General features: G+C 38.3%; 1 protein-coding gene across 2 annotated transcripts; it reads left to right on the forward strand.

The window, feature by feature from the left end:
- Window positions 1–3,704: 3,704 nt before the first annotated feature.
- xkr9.S (X-linked Kx blood group related 9 S homeolog) lies at window positions 3,705–12,480 on the forward strand. 2 transcript variants are annotated; one of them, XM_041567918.1, is made up of 4 exons: window positions 3,705–4,365; window positions 6,223–6,737; window positions 8,021–8,226; window positions 11,123–12,480. In XM_041567918.1, the coding sequence occupies exons 2-4, from the start codon at window positions 6,466–6,468 to the stop codon at window positions 11,743–11,745; spliced, it is 1,101 nt and encodes a 366-aa protein (XP_041423852.1). In that variant the 5' UTR covers window positions 3,705–4,365; window positions 6,223–6,465; the 3' UTR covers window positions 11,746–12,480. The 2 variants fall into 2 exon arrangements, with proteins under 2 accessions (XP_041423852.1, XP_018079279.1); XM_018223790.2 differs by lacking the exon at window positions 3,705–4,365 and having other exon boundaries at window positions 5,214–6,737.
- Window positions 12,481–25,162: the final 12,682 nt, after the last annotated feature.

Consider the following 25,162-nt stretch of genomic DNA (forward strand, 5'->3'; position numbering starts at 1 on the left):
ACTGTGTCCCCAAAATGTATTGGATTTAATCCTGGTTCTGAACCAAAGTTTATAATCAATACATGGGGCCTGGTGCACATGCCACATACCTACAGCTCAAGGTGGAGGTTTTCAACCATGGAGAAATCAGCGGGTACTCACAGACCCCACAGACAGGCAAAGTAAAGGAACTGCAAATTTTATTTCAGGCAAGGAGCGTACAAAAACAGCCTAACACGTTTTGTGCATGCACACACTCAATTATAGGCTTTTCCTGTCCTGGAATCTGTAAATGTCTACTGCTAATCCCCAGCATGTATGTTCAGAGTGCCCACACGTAAACCGCATCCCAAATATAAACAGGGTCGGATTGGGCCAGCAGGACACGGAAAAAAAACGGTAGGCCTACCTGACCAATATCCGTCCGAATAATGGACAGTTATCGATTGGACAGGTTTAAAAATCTCATTGGGGCGATGAGCAGATAGGTTGGGGTGTTCTGATTGATCCTAGCCCTCAACGTGGGCATATCTGGGACCAAACCAAACCAATTCTATTCATGGCCAGCTTTACAGTTCTGTCGTTTGACATACATCTTGCTCAACTTTTTATGTGGAAAGGGGCTGTGAAACTGAAACTGGTCTTTGCAAATAAATCGAGGCAAAGCTGAAACTTGGTGTAACAACAGTCTCTGTTGACATATACTTTATACCAGGGCTGTCCAACTGGCGGCCCACCTTATATGGCCCTCCACATCAAAGTCTGCCTGTTGTGTCTGTTTACCATATATAAAATTTAAAAGGTATAACTACAGAGAGTAACTGGCCCCAGCATTGTTTAAACCTCAAATCCACACTGTAATCCCCTGTATTGTTCACACCTGTGATCCCCCTGTATTGTTCACACTTGTGACACCTTTATTGTTCATACCCTAAAGGCCTGTACTGTTCACACCTGAGACCCAGACTGAAAACTGCCCACATTGTTCACCTGTTCACACCATATTCAAAATGTTTTTACAGGAAAAGAAAAAAGAAACCCCACCAATAGTTATGATTCTAAGGTTGACAGGAAAATTCTAATAGAAATAAGAAATTATACTAAAAAAAGATTTTAAAGTGCCAGTGCCGTTATAACCACATTAACTTTTCTTGAATACTTTGAGATCGAAAAGTTTGAAAAATCGAACTAATTCAATTCATCTGTGAGATAATATTACTCCTTAAATTCATCCATAAATAGAAAAATTCATTATTTAAGTAAAGTGCAGTGCAATAATGTAGAGTATTAGACCCAAAAAAATAATTAGTTGAATTAAAAAGTAGTTAAAAAATAGTTAAAAATGACCAAACATGGTAGTGGGTTAAAAAATGTAGTCCCAGCTGCCCCCAGTCATGTGACTTGTGCTCTGATAAACTTCAGTCACTCTTTACTGCTGTACGGCAAATTGGAGTGATATCACCAACCTCCCTTTCCCCCCTCAGCAGCCTAACAACAGAACAATGGGAAGGTAACCAGATAACAGCTCCCTAACACAAGATAACAGCTCCCTGGTAGATCTAAGAACAACACTCAACAGTAAAAGCCAAGTCCTACTGAGACTGATTCAGTTGGGAGAAATAACAGCCTGCCAGAAAGTAGTTCCATCCTAAAGTGCAGGCACAAGTCCCATGACTGGGGCAGCTGGAAACTGACAATATGTCTAGCCCCATGTCAGATTTCAAAATTTAATATAAAATAATCTGTTTGCTCTTTTGAGAATTGGATTTCACTGCAGAAGTCTGCTGGAGCAGCATTATTAACTGCATGTTTTGAAAGAAACATGTTTTCCCATGACAGTATCCCTGTAAGTTCAAACGAGTTAATCAAACAGGGATGATTCACAAACCATGAATAGTCACAAAGGTTAGTTGAAGGCAAAACGTTTTGAAGATTTGCTTGGTCATAATTTTTTTTTCTGTTCTTTCTACACAAACCAATTAACATTGGAGTCACTGTGCCAGGGAGAGAGGGATAATTTAAGATTTGGAACATCTGTGCAAACAACATTTTTGGCAACACAAAAGTTGCTGTATGCGCTGTTGCAGTGATGAGTGGAATATTAGATCTGGTAAGCAGTAGTCGGTACATAGTTACTGCAGCATAGAAAATGTGTATTTAGGTATTTTTGGATTATGAGCTATTAAAAGTTTGTTCAAAGATCAAGATTCTGTTTTAATGTTTCAACTTACCTCAAGGAAAAATGTTGCCCTGCCATCTGGTGGCGGATCAAAATAATGTTTCTGACTATTCATCACCACTTAAAGATTGAAGAATAATCATCTACAAGGATTTAATATTAACGTAAATGTTTGCCAAGATATCTGCTCTGTAAATATTTGTAGACTAAGATTCGGACATTTAGAGCCCATGACTCTAACAAAGCCCATGTTTCTGTTTTACCATATCTAGACTGTATTGCATTTTACCATTAAACCCAGAATCCAGCTTCTTAATATCTTTATACACAAACTATTACTTTGTTTTGTGTAATTTATTTATTTTAGACAACTATAAATACAGTTTGTTAAGTCATTGAAAACGGTTATAAATTGTCTCTTGGTGTTTCTCACCTCGTCCATGTCAAAATAATTTTCATACACAACCAGCCAAGAATAAAATTTTATGCTCAGTAAGCAAAAAAAATATACCCCATACGTACAAACACATTTACAAGGTAAAATACATCAGAATCCCTTACGCTTGGAAACAGTTATGTATTACACAGCTGTAATAAGGAGCAGGTTTATCGAGGGTAATATTTTCTAGTTTTTTATTTTCAAAACTGTCAAATTCGACTAGGGAGTTATTCAATTTAAATTTTTTCAAAAAATTTTAATTTTTGAGATTTAACATACTATGGCCCTTTAAAGGGATACTGTCATGGGAAAACATGTTTTTTTCAAAATGCATCAGTTAATAGTGCAGCTCAGTGTCGGACTGGCCCACAGGAATACCAGGAAAACTCCCGGTGGGCCAAGGTGTCAGTGGGCCCTCTTGCTTCTAAACATTTGGCCTATTTCATGGCCATTCCCTATTTCTATGAGAATAAAGAGGCTAAATAGATGGAATAATAGATTACAGCATGTAAAGAAAAGAGAATAGAGGCTGAGTAAGGAAAGGAAAAAAATAATACTTTGAGTGGGCCCTTGGTTTAAAGGTTTTTGGGTGGGCCCCTGGTCTAAGGGTTTTTGGTGGGCCCCTGGTGTCCCAGTCCGACACTGGTGCAGCTCCAGCAGAATTCTGCACTGAAATCCATTTCTCAAAAGAGCAAACAGATATTTTTTATATTCAATTTTGAAATCTGACATAGGGCTAGACATATTGTCAGTTTCCCAGCTGCCCCCAGTCATGTGACTTGTGCTCTGATAAACTTTAGTCACTCTTTAGGGTCTAGCCACACAAGCAGATTCGGGGAGATTAGTCACCCCCCTCTCTCCCCCCCCAGCAGCCTGACAAATGAACAATGGGAAGGTAACCCGATAGCAGCTCCCTAAAACAAGATAACAGTGCCCTGGTAGAACTAAAAACAATACTCAATAGTAAAAGCCAAGTCCCACTGAGACTGATTCAGTTACATCAAAAGTAAATTCAAAGGTGAACAACCACTTTAACAAAAGAAACAAAACATTTAATATACACTGTTTAAAAATTGTATTGTGATAAAAAAGCAGTTTTATTTGCAGAGTCTCTTCCTTAGCTGTCTGTACATACATACTGCCTGGCATAGGCTACTGTAGGTCTGATTCCTACTTTGAGTAGTTTATTAGGCAATATGCTCCAAGGTATTACTATCCAGAGGTAAATAATGACAATGCATACAGTAATTTAACTCATAAAGTTAAATTCACAAATTGCGCTTTCATAGTATAACTACATCCATTCATAATGAGTGGCAGTGTTTATTCGTGTTACAGGGTAGAGCTCCTGTGCTATATTCTCAGGGTCTGAGGCCCTATGCCAGGTAAGATCATTTCCCCAAAATTGACCCCCAGTCACTTGACCTTCTGCATATTTATTTACTGCATATTTGTGGTGCTCAATCCTGTAGTTCTGGGCACCCATATGCATCTAGTAGCAATTCAGAAAACACAGGTATTCCTGTGAACAGTAATGTGACTTTACTCACTGAAGGGCCCAGTATTCTTTACAGACACACCTCTCTTGTTTATTTTTGCTGACGGCTGTTGTATGAAACCTTTAATCCACTTGTAACCAACGTAACAACTTTGTGGAAAACCTTAGCAGCATTGAACCTTCTCACATTTTTACGGCACTTCCTCTTATACAGGGTGGAGTTTAGTTTCGTTATGTAGTCCCGTCTGTCCCAGTCTAGTGAGGCTGAAGGTAAGACTATTCTTCTCTCAGTAATTGCTTTACAGTAGGTTGTGTGTGGTTTTTTTTGTGTGAATTGCAGCACTTCTGTTGTAAAGTGTATGTTAGACAAGTTGTAATGAATTCAGTTGTTTATTAAAGGGTCATAATCAAATAGCAGAATGCAAAGCAATGTATGACACTAATGTTCCTACACACAGGGCAGCTAGCAGCAAGGCAAGACACTATAGATAGCATAATACGACTATCAGAACCCCGGCTTTCTTGTCCCTGTTTATTTTTCAGTAGAACTGAATAATGTTCATCCATTATTAAGGAATACTTAAAGCGAATTGTATTGCTTAAGGGAGAACTAAAGTAAAATCTAACGGGGTTTCCAATTTGTTAGACACCCCCCAGTGACATTAATCGCTAAGACATTTTCTGATCCTCTCTGGACATGTGCATTGTAGAACTTCTGCAGGAATATGACGAGAAGAAATCTGCAAGCACTCCGTGAGTCCACTCGTATAAAATCCAAGGTTTTATTTCAGCAGGTTAAAAAAATACAAAATCCTGACGCATTTCGTATCCAGGCCTATGACTACGTATCATGGATGGTACAGCACCACTAACTCTTCAAGAAGTTAAAAAGCCTTTATTTGTGCTTTTGTGGGCATCACCGCAACGTTTCAGGCCATGCGGCCTTTTATTAAGCTTGATACCCACAAAAGCACAAATAAAGGCTTTTTAACTACTTGAAGAGTTGGTGGTGCTGTTCAATCCTTCACTACACAGTTTGCCAATGGGAAGTGGCCATTGTAGAACGTGCACCATCTCCAAAGAGTATTGAGAATCGATGTGCTGACTACTCTTTTCCTACGTATCGTGGATATGAAACGCGTCAGGATTTTGCTGAAATAAAACCTCTGATATTATATGAGTGGACTCACGGAGTGCTTGCCTATTTTTTATCACAGCTCACCTTAGCTACGGGTTTGGGCGATGCACCCGGGCCACTCGTCTGATTTGGTGAGTGCTTTTCCCTTTGAATTAGAACCTTACCTGTTTAAAGCGATGCAAACCAAGAAACGCTGGACCTGGGGTCTGTGGACACCCGGGTCATCGGAGGATAAGGGTGAGAATATACGCTTCTTTCATGAAGCAATTATCGCTAAATTACAATTGTAGCAAGACATGAGAATATTACATTTATAGCGACCTTTTGTCAATATATATACGAAACAGAGTTGAACCATATTGCATACAAATATGGTTCACTCTTTAAAGAAGGGGAAAGGAGTCATGGGTAACAGATTCACCAGTAGTTTCTGGGGTCCGTAACGACAGTGGGATGCTAGAACTTGTAGAGAACCAGCATTTGGAGAACTTTAGTAGCACATGCCTGTATTTGGCCTGTAAGGAGCAGTAGATCAAGGCATTACTGCAGTATTTTGCCACATGGATATAACTGACTGCCAGAACTGATACAGGAACAGCTGTTGAAAAGGTCAGCACCAGCCCTTAAGATGATCATACATGACTGGCTTTAGTCAATCCTGGCCAAACTTGTACCAGGTTGGGGGCCATTTCAACAGGTCATCCTTCATTGCAGTTGCAAATGCACCTGTCGACATATATCAGGAACTAAAACCAAACTACATATTTTCTTCATGTCCTGCCGCGCTGGATGGTTGTTCTGGCCTAAACTTGCAAAACAATAAATAGGAACTATACACATTGCATATAGCCACTTGTATGAATTCTGCTTCTATGGATGCAGAAGAGCAATGACCGGTGTATCCCTTCCCCCCATATTTTAATCTAAATTGCTCCAAATACTACACAGTATCCCAAATACAAATCCATATATTTTTTTTCTCATTTCAGATTTAAAGCAACTAATACAACATAGCTGTATTGCATGTAGTTGGCAACATGAAATATGCAAACCATGAATCAATGGAGTACACAGACCTTGAATGAAAGGGATAAGTAAACCTTGAACTGAATATGCCTCTAAATGGATTTAAAAAGGCAGGGTGACAAAAACTCACCAGTTGAAATGGATTCTGGCTTCTGACGCTTATTTTTGTGCAAACTTTACTTGTAAATAGACAAAAACTTCAGAGGATGAATTTCTCAAAATGGAATTTTTTAATGACCATTTTTGGGATTTTTACTCTCGTTTCTGACTTCGGAGTTGACCTTTGGATTGCAGTGAAATATTTTCAGCAAGGACTTCATGTTTGCAGTTTGTTAACAATTTTTTTTATCATCATTTCCAATGTCATAATAAATGTTTTTAGTTATGCCTGGTTTAAGGATGACTGTTCTGAAGGAAACACCAGGAAACTGAGATGGGTTTGTTTTATCCATGTGTTAATGGCCGGGACCTTTCTAAGGTAGGTTAAAGAGACTTCACAAGGTAATACAGAACAACGAATCTCATTTTCTCATTCATATAATGTACAGTATTTTATACTAGGTTCACTACATTACCCTTTAGAGCAGTGCTCCCAAACTATGGGATTAGCCCTCCCTGGAGGTATCTGGGAGCAGTGGCAGGGGGGCACACGCCAAATGCCAATTAGGGTAAAGTATGGGGAGCTTATATAAATAACCAAAAGCCCAGATTGCCTGTAGAGTACTTAGGGTGAGATTTGGGGTAAAAACTTGTTGCTGTTGTAGATATTCTTGGAACAGTGGCTGAATAACTGAAACCACAACATTTTAACAATACTGTTTTGAGCTACATTATGGGGGCTCTGACTAATTGTTAGACCTTGATCTGAAAAGTACACCACCACAAGTACACCACACAAGTTGGTATTTCATTTATGTATTGCCCCATGCATGATCAGTTCACATGAAAGCTGAAAGAAAAAAAAAACAGAGAGCCATGGAGTAGGGAACTGGCCTTATAAATATGCCCCAGTGAATGAAATCTTTCTGTCCATGGCATTGTTAGATGTATAGACTCACATGTGTATTTTCATTCTAAACAAAATCCACTCCATGTGCCTGCAGCTAGGCAGACCCAATGGTCTCACGTTCAGGCACATCAAGAACCTTTTTAGGAGTAGAGGAGTGGATTCTCAGCCTGCGCAAGCTGAGAATCCACCATGTCTGGCACTAGCCTAATTGAATTGTTGAGTCATCTTATAAAGTGGCGAGACCACTATTCTCAGACTTGTTTTCATAATTGGGATTGTACAGGTATGAAATCACTTATCAGGAAACTTGTTAGCCCAGAAAGCTGCAAATTACGGGAAGGCCATCTCCTATAGGTTCCTTTTTAAGCAAATAGGTGGCAAACCAATTCTTTTATGTTTATATAATAGATGTTAAAATGATTTTTATTAGACTTAAGGTATGGTGATTCAAATTACAGAAAGATCCCTTATAGGTCCTAAGCATTTTGGATAATGAATCCTATACCTGTATAATATCCCTTTTTATTAAAATTTTATAAAAATGCAAATGTGCCTGTCCTAATTTGCTATTCAGAATCTGTCCTCATAGTTCTCCTCTCTATCATTTAATCTGATTTACTCAGCAGCATTTCCCTCTGGATGCCTGGGTAAACTGCAATGTATACTTTGAAACCGCTAAACATATAATAATGAAAAAGTATACTGATTTTGTAAGTTACCCATGGTAATGCAATGCATGTGCTCTCATTTAGGTACTGGTATGCTGTAAAGTGTGGATATCGAGCAGCAATGTCGCCCCATTCTGAAGAGGATGTCACGAAGACCAATAAGAAAGCAGTGGATGCTATGACGGACCTCAGTATGCTGAGATGCTTTAAGACATTCCTAGAGAGCACACCTCAGCTTATACTTCAGATTTACATCCTGATGGAGCATGGGCAGATTACTTTACTTCAATGTATGTAATATAGAGACATTTGTATGCTGTATTAGGTACTCACATTCACATACAATATACTGACTTCAAATGAATGAAAACATTTATACAGCACTTTATTGTTCTTGATATGTTAATACACAACCTCTTATGGATAAAAAACAAAGTGAGATTCTACATGGACCACTTGCAGGTTGTTATCCCTGTGCCAGTAAAATGCCAATAAAGTCTATTCAGCTGAGCTTTTTCAGGTAAAATAAACCCTGTTCATATATCATTAATTTTGTATTCATATCCGATAACCAGGGTATATCTGTATCTCTGTGAGTGTCATGAAATAAGTACTGCTGGCCAAGCCTGGCCAAGTTTGTTGGTTCACAACTTTTAAAGGGATTCTGCCATTATTCTTATGGTATTATTATTTATTTCTAAATTACACAGTTTACGCTGCAGTGCAGCAGTAAAGAGTGGCTGAAGTTTATCAGAGCACAAGTTACATGATTGGCGGCACCAGGGAAACTGACAATATGTCTAGTCCCATGTCAGATTTCAAAATTAAGTTTAAAAATTCTGTTTGCTCTTTTGAGAAATGGATTTCAGTGCAGAATTCTGCTGGAGCAGCACTATTATCTGATGCATTTTGAAAACAACATGTTTTCCCATGACAGTTTCCCTTTAAGTACAGAAATGTAAAAATGTTACAGCCTTGTCCGCAAATTCTTAAAGCAAATCCTGTTTTACTTGTCTCTTAAAAGATAGGACTTTGAGTATGTGGCAACCATTGCACTTTAAATTGTCGGCCCTCAGTGTGTTGTACACATAGAATAGTCTCTCCTGTGGACAATTTGAACAAAAACGGCTGCTCTGTGTGTGTGTGTGTGTCAGGTCATAGAACTTCAAGCTGACTTGTAATGTGATTGTATTTCACAACAGAGGGTAATATATTTCTTTAACACAAAAGTTTATTTAAGGAGTCACACAAGTGACATCACCAAGCAGTGATTATATATGGCATAATGTACCCCCTGTTATAAGGATATTAGATGTACCATAGGAGTTCCATAGCCATATCAATGCATACTAATATTTTAAAACAGTGTGTTGTATAATATACTGTTCCTTATAATACACAAGTTTCAGTGTGACACATTACATATATATATATATATATATATATATATATATATATATATATATATATATATATATATAGACAAATACAAGATTCCTCTGCACTCAACCCATTATCAATATATTTAAGACAGAGACATTTTGTGCATACTGCTACTAAAAAATGCCTTACCCTTTAAACAAAACAGGGATTGTTTGTCCATATATTGCAATATATTTAAGCTGGCCAACTACGTCAAAGTCATCCCATATCTGGCTAGTCCTACGCTCAATTTTCATCTGATTCATTAAGAATTCTATTGCTTCATTTTACATTTTACAAAGGGACTAAGTTTTACCTGCAACTTACTAGCTGCTTTCAAAGTAAAACTCCCAAACTTGGCTGCCCTTTTTTTAGACACCAGTGGGATCACCTGACTATAGCTGGGAAGGGTGGGAGCTACAACATGGAGCTGGTCACTGCTCCTGTATAACTATAACAAACAAGGGAAAGTTGTGCTCACCACTAATTTTTAAAATCATTAGGAGGGGGTGCAATGAGGCTGTGACCACAAAATACATATAGACAAATACAAGAGTCCTCTGCACTCAACCCATTATCAATATATTTAAGACAGAGACATGCCTTACCCTAATGTGTATATATATATATATATATATATATATATATATATATATATATATATATATATATATATATTACACAAAAGCCATGAATATCTTGTAAATTATGTGTGAGTTCTGATGTCATCGGTTATAAACGGTGAGTTCTGATGTCATTGTTGTCACATGACTCACTGAAATGTGTGTATTATAATAAATAAAGTACCCCCAGTTGCAAAATATGAGGATATTAGAAGTTACCTCGGAGTTCCATGACCTGTATAAATGGTCATGAAACTCCTCGGTAACTTATAATATCCTTATAATTTACAAGAGGGGGTACTTTATTCACTATATATACTGTACCCAAATGAATACAAGGCATTCGGCAAACAGGGTTGTTTAAGTGGCCAGCCACTGAAGGATAACAGTGTTGGTCAAAGGGCTCCTGTCTACCTTTCACCATTGTAATATTAATGTCAGACACCTGGTCTAATGCCTATGGATAATTGACAGGTGGATCTCTGCCCTTGGTCCGACATGTCAAGGCCCCGCGTGTATCACAGGGCCCATTTCATTGATTAATATTACATACAGTGTACAATGGATGTGGAATTTTGACTGCAGCTATATTCCACAAGGGGGCAGTGGTGTTTAAAGCACTTTGTATTGCAATAGCCTAAGAGTAAAACTACAAGGGAGATTTTGGTCAAATTTTATCTGATCTTGCCATGCAACACCGCGAGATTTGATCGTGCAAAATATGATATGTATAGTAAGTCGGATGGTGTAATTGGTTAATGCATCTAAATCTGACAATCAATGTATTTCAATGGGGGAAAAAAAAGTTGGTCAGACATCATCAGATTTTATCTCGTTGGATGAAGAAGCATCATGTTGCGTTCCCAGCCGTCAGTCATGTGACATCGGCTGGAAAAAATGTCCATGTAGTTACACATCAGATTATATTAGAGAATAAACAAAGATGGCACTCACAGGATTTACACCAACAAAATATTTTTGAGTTGACTGAAACGTTGGATCAATAAACATTTTTTGATTATATTTTGTTTGTGTTGTGTTGAGTGCCATCACTATGGACAGTTAATATATATAATATAAGGTGTATCTAGGAAAGGGAGGGCTTGATCATATCTCCAGTAATGGTTTTCTTTCATTTCAGATGCATCCATCATTATCTCAGTGTCCAGCATCTCATGGTCCACCGTTGACTACCACATGTCATTAAGGAGCTCTCTTGAACATAAAAAAGAAATCAGTTTTGGGTTTCCTGCCTTCACTTATGTGCTGTACAAACTACTCACACTAACATCATGGATATTAAGCCTTGTCTTTCTCCTGGCTTGCAATGTGTATATCTTCGCTGCATTTCTCAGCATTTTGTGGATTTTGGGCCTGTGCTGGGCATGGAAACAGAACACAGAGTTTTGCACCAAAATGCGTTTGGAAATCTTATACAGAATTGTTGTAGCAGTTATTCTTGTTTTCACTTTCTTCAATGTTAAAGGACAAAGGACTAGAATCCCAATATCAGTTTATTACACTTTCCGAGTTCTAGCAACCATAGGCATTCTGATCTTGTGCTTCTTCGTCAAGGATTCCCTTAATCATAACTTAATTACTATTTTCAGCATTGCTTTGGTTCTTGCACTGGGGCTGGGAATAATGTCTCTTATCCTTTACTATTTTCTTTTCCATCCAACCCTTCACTCCAAAGATCAGAATCAAGATGCAGTAGATGGCCATGTAGAAAGAATTAGGAGTCATTACTTTCTGAATCAGTAATGTTTTTGCATTTATTTATTTTTGAAGAATTTCATATTTGTTTACAGGCATAACTTCACAATAGCAGCCTTGTGAAACACCAAAGCTGACTGTATATATTGTGTAACTGTTATTATTTAAAAGGCTACTGACATTTAGCATTTTAAATGTGTACAGGTGATTATAGGGTGCGGGTTTGTGCAATGGACATGTTCATTTATAAAGAAAAAACTTGGACCATAGAGCATCGATACCTACCTTCTACTCTTATTGCCCTTGAGTGTGACCTCATTCACATATACATCCCATGGCTTGCAGAACTGAATGGTCCTCATCCACATATTACAATTGTGAGCAGGGAAATATAAAGACTAATGCTGTAGATAGGTGCATTGCTTCATTGCCACAAATGAGGCAGGACTAACCAGCACATAAAAGAGTTCAGAAAGGAAGCCTTCACATTTTGCAGGCTGAGACCCCTTTGAAACAAGACTCTATATACGTCAATCTAGACCTGTGGTCATTCTATTTTTGATATTGTCAGGCTTTGGGATTCACTCCTTTTGTGGTTTTGTTAGAAACCACTAATCTTGTTGCTTTAAAGATACTTCAAAGTCACTTTGTAAGACTGCTTTTGGCTTTGTACAGATGAGCCCCAAAAAATACACTGATATGTCTTAGTCAGTGAGTGGAAGCCTTCCAGCCTTATGTCCCCTTAATATGACACACGGGAGCAAATTCACTAAGATTCGTAGTTGCGCCAGCGTCTGCTTCGCCGCACTTCGCCAGGCGAATTTTCGCCAGCGCTACGCAAATTCACTAAAATCCGAAGTTGTGCTCAGGGGAAACGAAAGGTTGCGAAGTTGCACTAGCGTTAATTCGCCAGGCAAAGCGAAGTTACGCTAGCGATGCTTAATTTGCATACGGCGCCAAATTGAATTTACAATGGAAGTATACGTAGCATCACTACACAAGCCTGGGAAACCTTCAAAACATCAAATAAAATTTTTATTTTGCCCTACACATGTGCCCACTGTATAGTTAATGTGCCATGAGTTAGGAAATGTAGGGGGGAAGGAGGGTAGTCCCAAAAAAAATTTTGATCTTTTTCAGCCTATCACCCATAAAAAAAGAAAAAATGCCAGCGTTTTTTGGGACTTTGAAAAAATTTCAACTTTTTTTGAAGCAATCCCTATCTACTCTATTGCACTTCGCCTGGTCTGAGGTGGCGAAAGAAGTCTAGCGTAAAAGGTAGTAGTGTTCAGAAAAATGCGTGCGTCAGTGAATTTGCGTAGTTACGTCCACTGTGCAAATTCGCCAGGCGTAAGGGTGCGAAGTAACACTAGCGAATTTATGCCAGTGTCCGTTAGTGAATTGGCGAATTAACGAGAGTGCGCTACGCTAGCGAATTAACGCTAGCGTTAGGCGCTTCGTCCTTTAGTGAATTTGCCCCATGGTGAGAACACATGGACATCACAAAGCATTTGGGATCTCATCAACAGAGTTGCCCGCACAAAGCTTTGTTACCCTCTGTTATATTGTCTGAAGTCTGAAGTGTGGGTGTAGATGTGAGGTTATTTAGGGTTTTAAATAGGTAATATATTTTTGAAAATAATTTATACATGGAGATGGAGGCAACATTTTCATTGTTGTGACTTTTTTTTTTCAGAGTAAAATTATGCCTTTGTTATTATTCAAATTGTGTTCTACTCACCAATGTTTGGAAAAGGGATAAAATAATATTGTATCAAGCAGTGATTGGTGAAAGTGTTCTGTACCACACCTTTAACAGAGGAACTGGTTGTGTAGTGTTCTGTACTGTACTGTTTCACACATCACCAAAGTAAGTGAATGTGGATTTTGTCACATATAACTACACCTCAGTAGCATGAGATACAGTACTTTGCCACACCTCATCTGAGTTTGTGATTGTGTGTAGTGTTGGACCTCACCACAACAAGTTAAAAGGGGTCATTTTACCACCACCCACCACAATTGTGGTCACACAACTTTAGGAGCTGACTTTTCATCTAAGGCTACTCCCTCTCTCCACCTAGTTGTGCTTGGGGCTACTACTTCTGCTCCCACTCCTCTTGTGAATCTTCTATTGACCTTTAAGAGTAATTTAAGGTTCCTTCATTGGCCTGAGTAAATTGACGTATCAAACATGCGGCTAAAGGATCAGACATAGACATAATTCTTGACACCAAGAGATACAACATCACACACCACAGATCTTCAGCATGATTGCATCAAATTCATGTTGAAACACATGTGCAACTGTGCTCGTTTTAACACATCAATGGCAAGTGTGTCAGTCGCATAACCCCCTGAGGCTGCAATGACAATGGCATTATGGGAAGAAATACATTTTGGGTAAAAACCATGATGATGCACACTGTACTTGCTTGCAATAAATGAGCCTTATAATTGTATTATAGAGCTGCCCTGCAACACAAAAGCCACGTTGGAGTGTTGGGATTTGTAATGTTGGGCGGATGGGTTGGGGGCATTTTTTAAAAGGAGAACTAAACCCCAAAAATGAATATGGTTAAAAATGCTATACTGCACATACTGGTAGGGATGATTGACAAGTGAAAGTGCAATGCACAAAATCTGTCGCTATTTATCCCAGTATTTTCACATATTTATTACACCTTGCAATAATGTGCCAAAAGTTAGGCACACCCAAGTGATTGCATTTACTTACCTGACACTCTGGGGCCGGTGCTCCTATCAGCAGAAACCTGCACCGGCCCGGGGTTCTTCCAGCGAGCACCACATAGCGATCATCTTCTTCACTTCTTTTCTTTTCAAATTTCCCGAGGCAGACACATGTGCAGTAGAACAAAATAGTCAACTTTTTTGTTAAAGTATGGCTTTTTGCACTACTGCGCATGTGCAGTCGTGAGAAAACAGAAGATGCTGGAGGAGGTTAGCACTGTGGTGCTCTGCGGAAGAACCCCCGGGTTGGTGCATGGCTCTGCTGAGAGGAGCACCGGCCATCTAAATTGGTGGAAATTGAATTACGTTATTACCCAACATTTTCTTTATTAACACTTGCCTGTTTGGGCGTACGACGTCCTAATAAAAGAACGATGATCTGGGTTCTTTCCCAGGTGCTTTCCCAGTGCAAGAGTACATTATAGCTTGATGAAAGCGAGATGGTGCTTTTATAGAGTATGATCCACGTACCTTGATTCTAACAGGGGGGAAAACATGGGCAACGCTACTCATCCCATATCCAGAAATATGTCATATCAAAGAGCATTTGCTAGGAACACTTATGTAATTGCATAAAACATGGAGATTTAGGACATGGGTTTACCCTGGCATATCTCCCTTTCTTCCACATACAGACCTGTAAACCCCCCCCCCCCACACACACACACAATTTTTCCAGGAGTTACCATTTTTCCGCTCTGTACCCCGGTCTCCCATCACTCTTCCACATTCCCCCGATTTCTGACGATTTTATGTGATCTGCAGACAAAAATCCGATGAGCGTATTTGCAGTGATGTCAGAGAAGTAAAGCACAGTCTCTGTGGCTTCAGGAGAGGTTTTGCTCATGCGTCTCATGTCTGATGACGTCACAAATCTGGAAAAAATTTGCTGGCAAGCTGTCGCACATCACACATACCCCTGATCATCAATACCAGAAGCTGACAGCTCTGCTTATATGGTAATTGTTAGTAAATGAGACATATAGACTATATTACCCCTTCTTACTAAACAATTGATGTAGTAGGGCAATCTGGGGCAATCTAGTAGGGCAATCTGATAGAAACAAAAGCAATACAGGTATATGATCTGTTATCCGGAAACCCTTTATCCAGAAAGCTTCAAATTACGAAAAGGCTATCTCCAATTGACTCCATTTTAATGAAATAAATAAGCAAAATTTTAAAACATATTTCCTTTTTTATAATGATAAAACAGTACCTTGCACTTGATCCAAACTACAATATAATTATTCCTTAATGGGTTTAATGAATATTTTAATGATTTTTAGTAGACAAAATATGTACTGTACCATTACTTGGAATATCCCCGTATTTTCCCTAAAGGCTATAGATCTTTTAACATGGAATGTTCTTAGATTTAGGGTTATTTATTTACTCACTTTACTTATTTACTCACTGCCGAGGATTGCTAAGTACAAAAACAGTACTGTGCCACTGTATTTATTTTGCATCATGTGAATAGTGCACAAATAGGATACATACAAGAGAATACATGTGGTACACCACACATGACACCCTTAATAATGCTTAAATACAATTACTTCCAAAAAGCAGCTGGTGTATAGTTTTGTAGCAGGTGCAACAGTGTTGAAATTCTGGGTAAAATCCTTTTCCTGGGGGGTACAACATTTTACAAACATAGCATTAATTAATATTGGCAAGAGAATCAGTTGACTATCAGGCATATGTTAATTCCCTCCTTAAAGTGATACTGACACTTAGGGGCAGATTTATCAAGGGTCGAAGTGAATTCGAGGGAATTAAAAAAATTTGAAATTCAAAGTAATTTTTTTGGATACTTCGACCATCGAATAGGATACTACGACTTCGACTCAAAGTAAAATCATTCGAATATTCGCCCATTCAATAATCGAAGTACTGTCTCTTTAAAAAAACGTGGACTTCAAAACTTCGCCAAATTAAACCTGCCAAAGTGCTATGTTTTTCTACGTTTTTGGAAGTCGAAGTAAAATCGTTTGATCGATCGCTGAAATCCTTCGAATCGTTCCATTCGAAGGATTTAATCGTTCGATCGAACAATTTTACTTCGACCGCAAGATACCAAAATTCGATGAAAAAAACTTCAACTTCGATATTCCCTTGATAAATCTGCCTCTAAAGAATGTATTTTCAAAATATTAATCGCCATGGAAAGTTACGTACCTATAGGTCATGTTGATAGGTAGACATTTGTGTAGCTATTTTAAGGTCATCAAACAATGGACATCATTTTATTTGGGTTTATTTCACTTGTCTGTGTTTATTTTTAGTTTCCAGCTACACGACTGCAGCAGCAAATATTCATAAACACAATCACATTAATACGATTAGCAAATGTACCAAAGGCAATTCTACATATTTATGGTATGGATTGTTCTTCAAGGCTTTCACATAAGAATATCTAACCATTTTACAATGGATTTAAGTGTAAAACCCTGGTGGTGTGTTTATGTGAAATTAGTTTAGCAGAATGTAGTCTTCTCCCTTACAGTTGGAGCATCAGCTTTTTAATAATGGTCCCAAAATCAAAATTGGATGCAACCAAAGTTTTACCAGGCTGATTACACAGACATTCAGAGAATGGGGAGAAGTGATCCCAGTGCTGAACCTTAAACTATTAGGTTGTTGTTCACATTTGCACACAAATGTTACTGATTTGTTACTGATACAGGTATTGTTATCCGGAAACCCATTATCCAGAAATCTCCGAATTAGGGAACGACCGTTTCCCATTGACTCCATTTTAATGAAATAATCCAAATTTTATTTTATGTATTCTCTTGTATGTATTCCATATGTGCACTATTATAGAATTGCCAGTTCTAAGAAACTTTTCAATTGGTCTTCGTTATTTATTTTTTTCTAGTTTTTTTTAATTATTTGACTTCTTCTTCTGACTCCATCTAAAAAAACAAATGCTCTGCGAGGCTACAAATGTATTATTATTGCTACATTTTATTTGTTCATATTTCTGTTCAGGCCCTTTCCTATTCATATTCCAGTTTCTTATTCAAATCAGAGCATGGTTACATGTGTAATTTGGACCCTAGCAACTGAATTGGAAAGCTGCTGAATAAAAAGCTAAATAGCTCAGAAACCACAAATAATAAAAAATGAAAACCAATTGCATATTGTCTCAGTATATCACCATCTACATGATACTAAAAGTTAACTCAAATCCAAACAACCCCTTTAAATTCATTAGATACATATACAATACTACAGATTCTATTGTATCAATACTGGTACCCCCCTGAACCTGGATCAGATTTTTGCAGGGGCTTTCCTGGCCATTTTGCTGCCCAAGGTAACTTTCCTTCTGCGGCCCCCCTCCCTATGGCACTCGCCTTCAGCACAGCGATATACACAAATGTTTTTATAAGATGTTAACTTGCTCCGAGCACTTTTGCAGTTTAAATTACATTTTTGTGGTTTGTGAGAAAGTTTTAGACAATTTTAGACAGCGTTCAGGTGGCACAATATAAAACACACACCTTGATAAATTGACGGTTATTTGACACAGCTTTTTACATTGTTTTTCTGGCATTACTTGTTTTACACAATATGATATATAAGCCCCTAACTGTCTTGCTCTAGCCTATGCACTTCCTCTATGTCAGTTAACACTAGTGTTGTTAGAGCTGGCGAGAGAGCTTTGAGAGAGCTGGCGAGAGACCTGGCGAGAGAGACCTTGCGAGCCAAAAGTATTAGCAAATAATTAGGGCTAAAAAATAGAAAATGATGTAAATTGCGCAAGTGTAATTAAAGTTTATTTTAATTCATTTTTTGAATGTGAAGCTGACTTGCTGCTTGATTACTGTCAAATCTTTTATATTAATTTATAGCAGTGATCCCCAGCCAGTGGTTCGCTAGCAACATGTTGCTTACAAGCTATGAATGTTGTTCACATCTGCCTAAAAACATTTGCTTAATTTAGAATTTTTGGATTGAAGGCATACTTTAGTTGCACAAAATCCAGGTGTATTGCCAAACAGAGCCTATTGTGGGTCTGCCAGTCCACATTAGAGCTACCGATAGTGCCCATATTGGCACCCCCAGGATCTCTTTGCATGCTTATATTGCTCTCCAACTTTTTTCAACATTTCAGTGTGACGGGTAAAAAAAAGGTTTATAGGGACCACAGATTATGGATGCTCTGAATTCACTATTTGGGATTCCGCCGAATTCCTGAATCCTTTGTGAAAGATTCGGCCGAATACCAAACCGAATCCAAATCCTAATTTGCATATGCAAATTAGAGTCAGGAAAGAAAAAAGTGGTAAAAGAATATTTTACTTCCCTGTTTTGACACGAAAAGCCACGTGATTTCCCTTCCAACACCTAATTTACATATGCAAATTAGGATTCGGATTCGGTTCGGCCACACAAAAGGATTCAGCCGAATTAGAATCCTGCTGTATAAGGCAGTATCCTGGCCGAATCCTGAAACGAATCCTGGATTCAGTGCATCCCTACCACAGTGCATTAATTTATTTTTGACAGCAACTACACTCAACTCTACATCTTGAGAATCCATCAACTCACCTTGTAACTCTCATTGCAACCAGTTATTCTGCCCTGCATGGCAGCAAAATGTACCACAAGCCATGTCTGCTGCCCTTTACCTTCAAGCAGCTAGAGAAATGTTATAACATCTGATATAAGGGGCTTTTCCTATTCTTTGACGTAAGCAAGTAATTCTATTTTATCTACATTTTAGCTGTTGTGAGCTGGGACCATATAGCTACTTGTTTATTTTGCACAGATATTTTAATATAAAAGACACCAGCAAACAAAGATACGAATGTATACAAAACAAATAAATGGCAAGAATTTATCAGGAATAAAGCTTGTAGTTTTCCTTTACCGATTTCATTCACACAAATGTCCGTAAAAGCATTAGTCTTCCAAAAGAGGGCAGTGTGCCTGCATGCAATTTCCTAATACAATGGGTGCATGCAAAGGAAAGAAAGACCTTGCCGAATTCTCTTGCCATTTCCCTGAAACATGATCATGTTCGTTTACTAGGAGCCTACTTAATATCTCTCAGCTATTATGTCATCTCTATATTTTATCTGCCAGTTTTCAAACTCAGCACTTATTGTGCAACTACTACAATGTCTTAAAGGTCAGACATTGCTAGAAGAATGTTAGGGGCTTGATGAACCTGAAATGTAAATAGTAGATAAATGTGCACTATCATCTTTTGTGCACTGGATGTCTTTCAATAATTATATTATTTTCAAAATAGCCAGGTTTTTGCTGTGAATCGAAAAGAAACAAAGGCACACTCCACTTGATGCTTCTGCAAAAAAACTGTAAGCTTCTTGAGAGATCCCAGCCAGGTTTTTGCTGGTCTACTAGTACCAACATCTTTAGCACAATCTCTGGCAGATACGATTCCAGTTAAATGACAAAATTTGAGAAGAGGACTTAACCTCCAGGACTATATCAATGAATAAAGAATGTCATATCCAAACGATTTGAAAAGGCAATATTTATTCACAACCATGCCCCAAATGTTGATTAAAAACAAATATAAAAACAAGGTGCAGCATATGGGAGGAGGGATCCCTCTGTTTTAAATCATTTGACCCCACCATCCACTTTATGCAAAGCGGGTTGGAAGAACCAATGATATGTATGGTGGTGATAGCTGTGGAACAGACTCCTAGGTCTGTAAAACGATTATTTGTAAATAATTGGGCGCACCTCTATGCCACTGGTTCAGTCCAATAATTAATTATCACACAGCTGAATAGATAACGTGCTAAACCAGTGATCCCCAACCAGTAGCTCATGAGCAACATGTTGCTCTCCAACACCTTGGATGTTGCTCTCTGGGTCCTCAGAGCAGATGCTTATTTTTGAATTCCAGGCTTGGAAGCAAGTTTTAATTGCATAAAAACTAAGTATAGTGCCAAGTAGAACCTCTTGTAGGCTACCAGTCCACATAGGGGCAACCAAATAGCCAATCACAGCCCTTATTTTGGCACCCAAGGGACTATTTTATGCTTGTGTTGCTCTCCAACTCTTTTTACATTTGAATGTGGCTCCCGGGTAAAAAGAGGTTGGGGACCCCTGTGCTAAACAGTAAGTGATCTTAAATATAGCAGGGTGTGGAACATGGGCGCTGCCCAATTCCAGTTAGGGTTAGTGTTCTACCTTAACAAAGTTTTTTTGATCCTATGATTTAAGCAAATATGTTTAGCACTTTCTACCGGCATTTTGATGTATTTATAATATGGCTAAAGTTGTGCATTGGATGTAATTTTAAAATGCATAACTGAAAGATCATGGATAGGCAATTGAATTGGGTTCCGACTTGCACCAGTCAAAGCATCATTTAATAAAGTACATAAGCCTACTTGTGCTCTTTTGCAGTTGCTGAACAGGTTGCAAAGTGCAAGGTGCAGCCCCCTGTGATATAAGAATTCCCTCTACACCGCTTTGATTCCTTCTTCCTCTTTGCATGTTGCTCCAATAAGTACTTGTGTCAACTGAATCAAGAGCAAATGTCATTTTGGATGCTGCAAAATGTGACACCCTCATATTAAAGAGGTGGTTCACCTTCTGGTTAACTTTTTATGCCATAAAATGTCAGCAAATTTTCAGTTCGTCTTCATTTTTTGAATTATTTGCCATCCTCTACATGTCCTTTCCAGCTTTCAAATGGGGGTCACTGGCCCCAGCAGCCAAAAAACTATTGCCCTGTGAGACTACAATTTTATTGTAATTGTTACTTTTCATTAATTATCTAGGCTTTCCTCAATTCATATTCCTATCTCTTTTTCAAACCCCTGCCTGTTTGCTTGGTTTAATTGGACCCTGGCAACCAGATAGCTGCAAAAATGCCAAACTGGAGAGCTGCTGAACAAAAAACAAAATGATTCATAAATCATAAAAAAAATGAAAACCAAATTGTCTTGGAATACCTCTGCCTGCATCATACTAAAAGTTAATTTAAAAGTGAACTCTGTGATGAATTCTACTAAATTTACTATCTTGCACCGACACTGACAAATCCTCTGCAAATTGCACAGCACTCATTCATTGTACTATGTACACTAACTAAGCATTACTCTGCTAAACAACACAGACAGAGATGGCAAGGATAATCTTTTATTTTAAAAAGGCATGCAAACAATGCAGGCTTTCTGTCTGGATATTTGAAAATATATTTCAATATACTTGATGCCCCTTTAAGCAGACAGTGTCACATTTATTGTCTTACCCTTTAAACATACCCTTTGCACGCTTAGATTATAAAGTCACATGATCTGTTGGAATTGCCCACAGTCGTGGAAAGTACCTACAGGCTATTAAAGAAATGACACTACATTAAACTGCAAACTGACACACCCCACCCACTTACTTAAATGTCTGTACTTGCAACGTGTTCAGCAATAATCCACAGTGAATGTCAAAACAACATTAATCTCAAAGAACTGGATCAGCTTCATTTGTAATGTCCAAAAACAGGGCATGGGATTACTGCCTAGTCCTGCTGGAATTATCAGAGATCAGGATGTTGACACCTTGCAAGCTCTACTCCCCTTCTCCTCCTCAAAAGAAAGAAAGCATTTCATTAACCCAATAGCAAATGTAGCTGTAGAACCTGACCATCTATTTCTAGGGTTTTAGGGTTGTATAGATGATATTTTCAATGGAGCAGGCCTCTGCTTTTAATGAGATTGTAGAGTGTGATATTCTTAGGCAATTTTCAATTGGTGTTCATTTTTAATCATTGGTGGTTTTTGAGCTATTTAAATTTTTATTCAGCATCTCTCCAGTTTGCAGTTTCAGCAATCTGGTTGCTAGATTCTGCATTACCCTAGCAACCACGCACTGATTTCAATAAGAGACTGGAATATGAAAAGGAGAGGTCCTGAATAGAAAGATGAGAATAAGGCTAACGTTGATTTTTACATTACACTGTGCAATTAGAAAGACAAACCTTTCATATCATAGAATTAAGAAAGCCTGTTCTCCCCAGTATCATGTTACATAGGGGGAACTCTCTTCCGTGTACTTATTACACATCTACAAGGATCTACCTTGGATTGAGGCCTTCAGCTCTTTGCCTACAGAGGCTTAGAGAAGGTAAATAGAATGACAGCACTATATAAATGAAATAAATGCAGCACTAATAGGAAGGACTAATTTCTAGGACTATAAATACAAATGATGCATCTTGGCCTGGTCCATGGATGTAAGGGGACCCAAAAGTGCATGCCAATTGCTTCTTCATAACACAATGTTTCAGTGGCCAAAGCGAGATCCAACATGGAGGGGCAGATTTATCAAGGGTCGAATTTCAAAGTGATAAATACTTCGAAATTCGACCATCGAATAGCTTTACTTCGACTTCGAATATCGAAGTTGAAGGTTTTTTTTCACCGAATTTGACCGTTTTACGGTCGAAGTAAAATCGTTTGATCTTAGAAAACTGCTCTAGAAGGTCCCATAGCCCAACATAGCACTTCAGCAGGTTTAATTTGGCGAAGTATTGAAGTCTAAGTTTTTTTAAAGAGACAGTACTTCGATTATCGAATGGTCGAATATTCGAACGATTTTATTCTAATCAAAGTTACTTCGAAAAGTCCCTCGAATTCAGTTCGACCCTTGATAAATCTGCCCTGAAGAGTTCAGTGGATGAGTTAATAGAAGTTTTTTGGCATTTGGACTTTAATAAATAAACCCCTAGGTGTGATGCCTACATCTGATACCGGCTATATAACTGTATTCAGTAGAATCATCTAGGGGCAAATTTACTTAAGGTCTAATATCGAGGGTTAATTAACCCTCGATATTCAACTGTCGAAGTTTAATCCTTCGACTTCGAATATCGAAGTCGAAGGATTTAGCGATATTCGTTCGATCGAACGATCGAATGAAAAATCGTTCGATCTAATGATTAAATCCTTCCAATCGTTCGATTCGAAGGATTTTAATCCATCGATCGAATGATTTTTGTTCGACCAAAAAATGCTTAGGAATCCTATGGGGACCTTCCCCATAGGCTAACATCAACTTCAGTAGCTTTTAGGTGGTGAACTAGGGGGTCGAAGTTTTTTCTTAAAGAGACAGTACTTCAAGTAATGGTCGAATAGTTGAACGATTTTTAGTTCGAAACGTTGGATTCGAAGTCGTAGGCGAAGGTCGAAGTAGCCCATTCGATGGTCGAAGTAGCCAAAAAAAACATTCGAAATTCGAAGTTTTTTTTATTCATTCCTTCACTCCAGCTAAGTAAATGGGCCCCCTAATGTATCTACCTTGATTGGGCCAAACCCCCGAATCTTTCACGAAAGATTCGACCGAATACCGAACCAAATCCGAATCCTAATTTGCATTTGCAAATTAGCAGTGGGAAGGGGAAAGCATTTTTCACTTCCTTGTTTTGTGACAAAAAGTCACGCATTTCCCTCCCTGCCCCTAATTTGCATATGCAAAGTAGGATTCAGATTCGGTTCGGCTGGGCAGAGGGATTCGGCTGAATCCGAATCCTGCTGAAAAAGGCCGAATCCTGGATTCGGTGCATCCCTAATCTACCTTAAACCCTCTTACATAGAAATACAGATTTCGGATGCTCAGATGTTTTTCCCGAAGATTGCTTAATTTGCCTCCCACCACAAGTTGTTAAAATGCACATTTTTTAAAGACGTACGACGTGCCCTGAGAATCCTCATTTTACTACTTGAAATTCAGGTACACCTGCCAATTATGTTCTAGACATGACAACCTTTTTATTTCAGGGTTTGAATGCTGATTTACCTGTGAAAAATAAATTACAAACACTCCAATGATTTAAAAAATGCATTCTTAAAATTCTAAAAGCAGTTGTATTGTGGCAAATACAAGGAAACGGTATATATTATTTATTGTGTGGTACTGGTGTAAAAAACATACACTTCACTTCTATTGAGAATTAGAAATGACTTCTAAATACCTCTAGGAGCAAATATGCCAGTCATCTCCTTGACAAAGGATCATTAATGGCAATACTATTTAACCCCAGTGATCCGCAGAACCTGGGAGTTATGCAGCAATAATTTGATCAAAACTGACAGTATGGAGGCATGCTCTTTAGCATTTTTATTCCATATTCATTCCTGCTTATTGATGGTCTGTGCCCTTGGGCTCTGTTAGAAGAGATCATAGTTTAAAGTGATCCTAACTGAAATCCACTAATTTGCGTGGTCATCTAATGAAGGTTCTTTGTCCGATGAGGCCACTCTGTGCCGAGCTTCTATAATTGAAGCCAATTCAGGCTGTTGGGAGAGAATGATGCAGTCCTTGTCCTGATGAGATTTTTAAACCGGTCCAATACATATCTGGTCAATTTTCAGCCAAAAATCTATTGGATAGGCTGTCTGATAGGTCACATACACGGGCAGATAAGCTTCTTAAAAGGAACCAAATCAGCAACTAAAATTTGCCAGTATATGGCCAACTTAAATTATTAGGTTTTCTATTGAATGGGATACAGCCTGCAGTGTGACCCTGACTGTTATATGAGGAACTAGCGAAAAATATGATTTATGGGCCAGAAAAGAAATGATTTCAGAAAAAGAAACACTCCTTTTATCTCTTACCCAAAATTTGATTGTCTTAGGATGTATAGGGACATGGAAAATTCTGCAATTCCTTTAAGGGTCAGGGCACACGCTGCAATTCGGGGAGATAAGTCACC

Source organism: Xenopus laevis, chromosome 6S, assembly GCF_017654675.1.
Source record: "Xenopus laevis strain J_2021 chromosome 6S, Xenopus_laevis_v10.1, whole genome shotgun sequence".
Classification (NCBI taxonomy): Eukaryota; Metazoa; Chordata; class Amphibia; order Anura; family Pipidae; genus Xenopus; species Xenopus laevis.

Excerpts from the sequence above, each read along its gene's own strand:
- xkr9.S (XM_041567918.1), top strand. The coding sequence starts at position 6,466 with ATGAATTTCTCAAAATGGAATTTTTTAATGACCATTTTTGGGATTTTT. Across the intron at positions 6,738-8,020 it reads ATGGCCGGGACCTTTCTAAG|GTACTGGTATGCTGTAAAGT; the intron begins GTAGGTTAAAGA and ends GCTCTCATTTAG. Across the intron at positions 8,227-11,122 it reads GCAGATTACTTTACTTCAAT|ATGCATCCATCATTATCTCA; the intron begins GTATGTAATATA and ends CTTTCATTTCAG.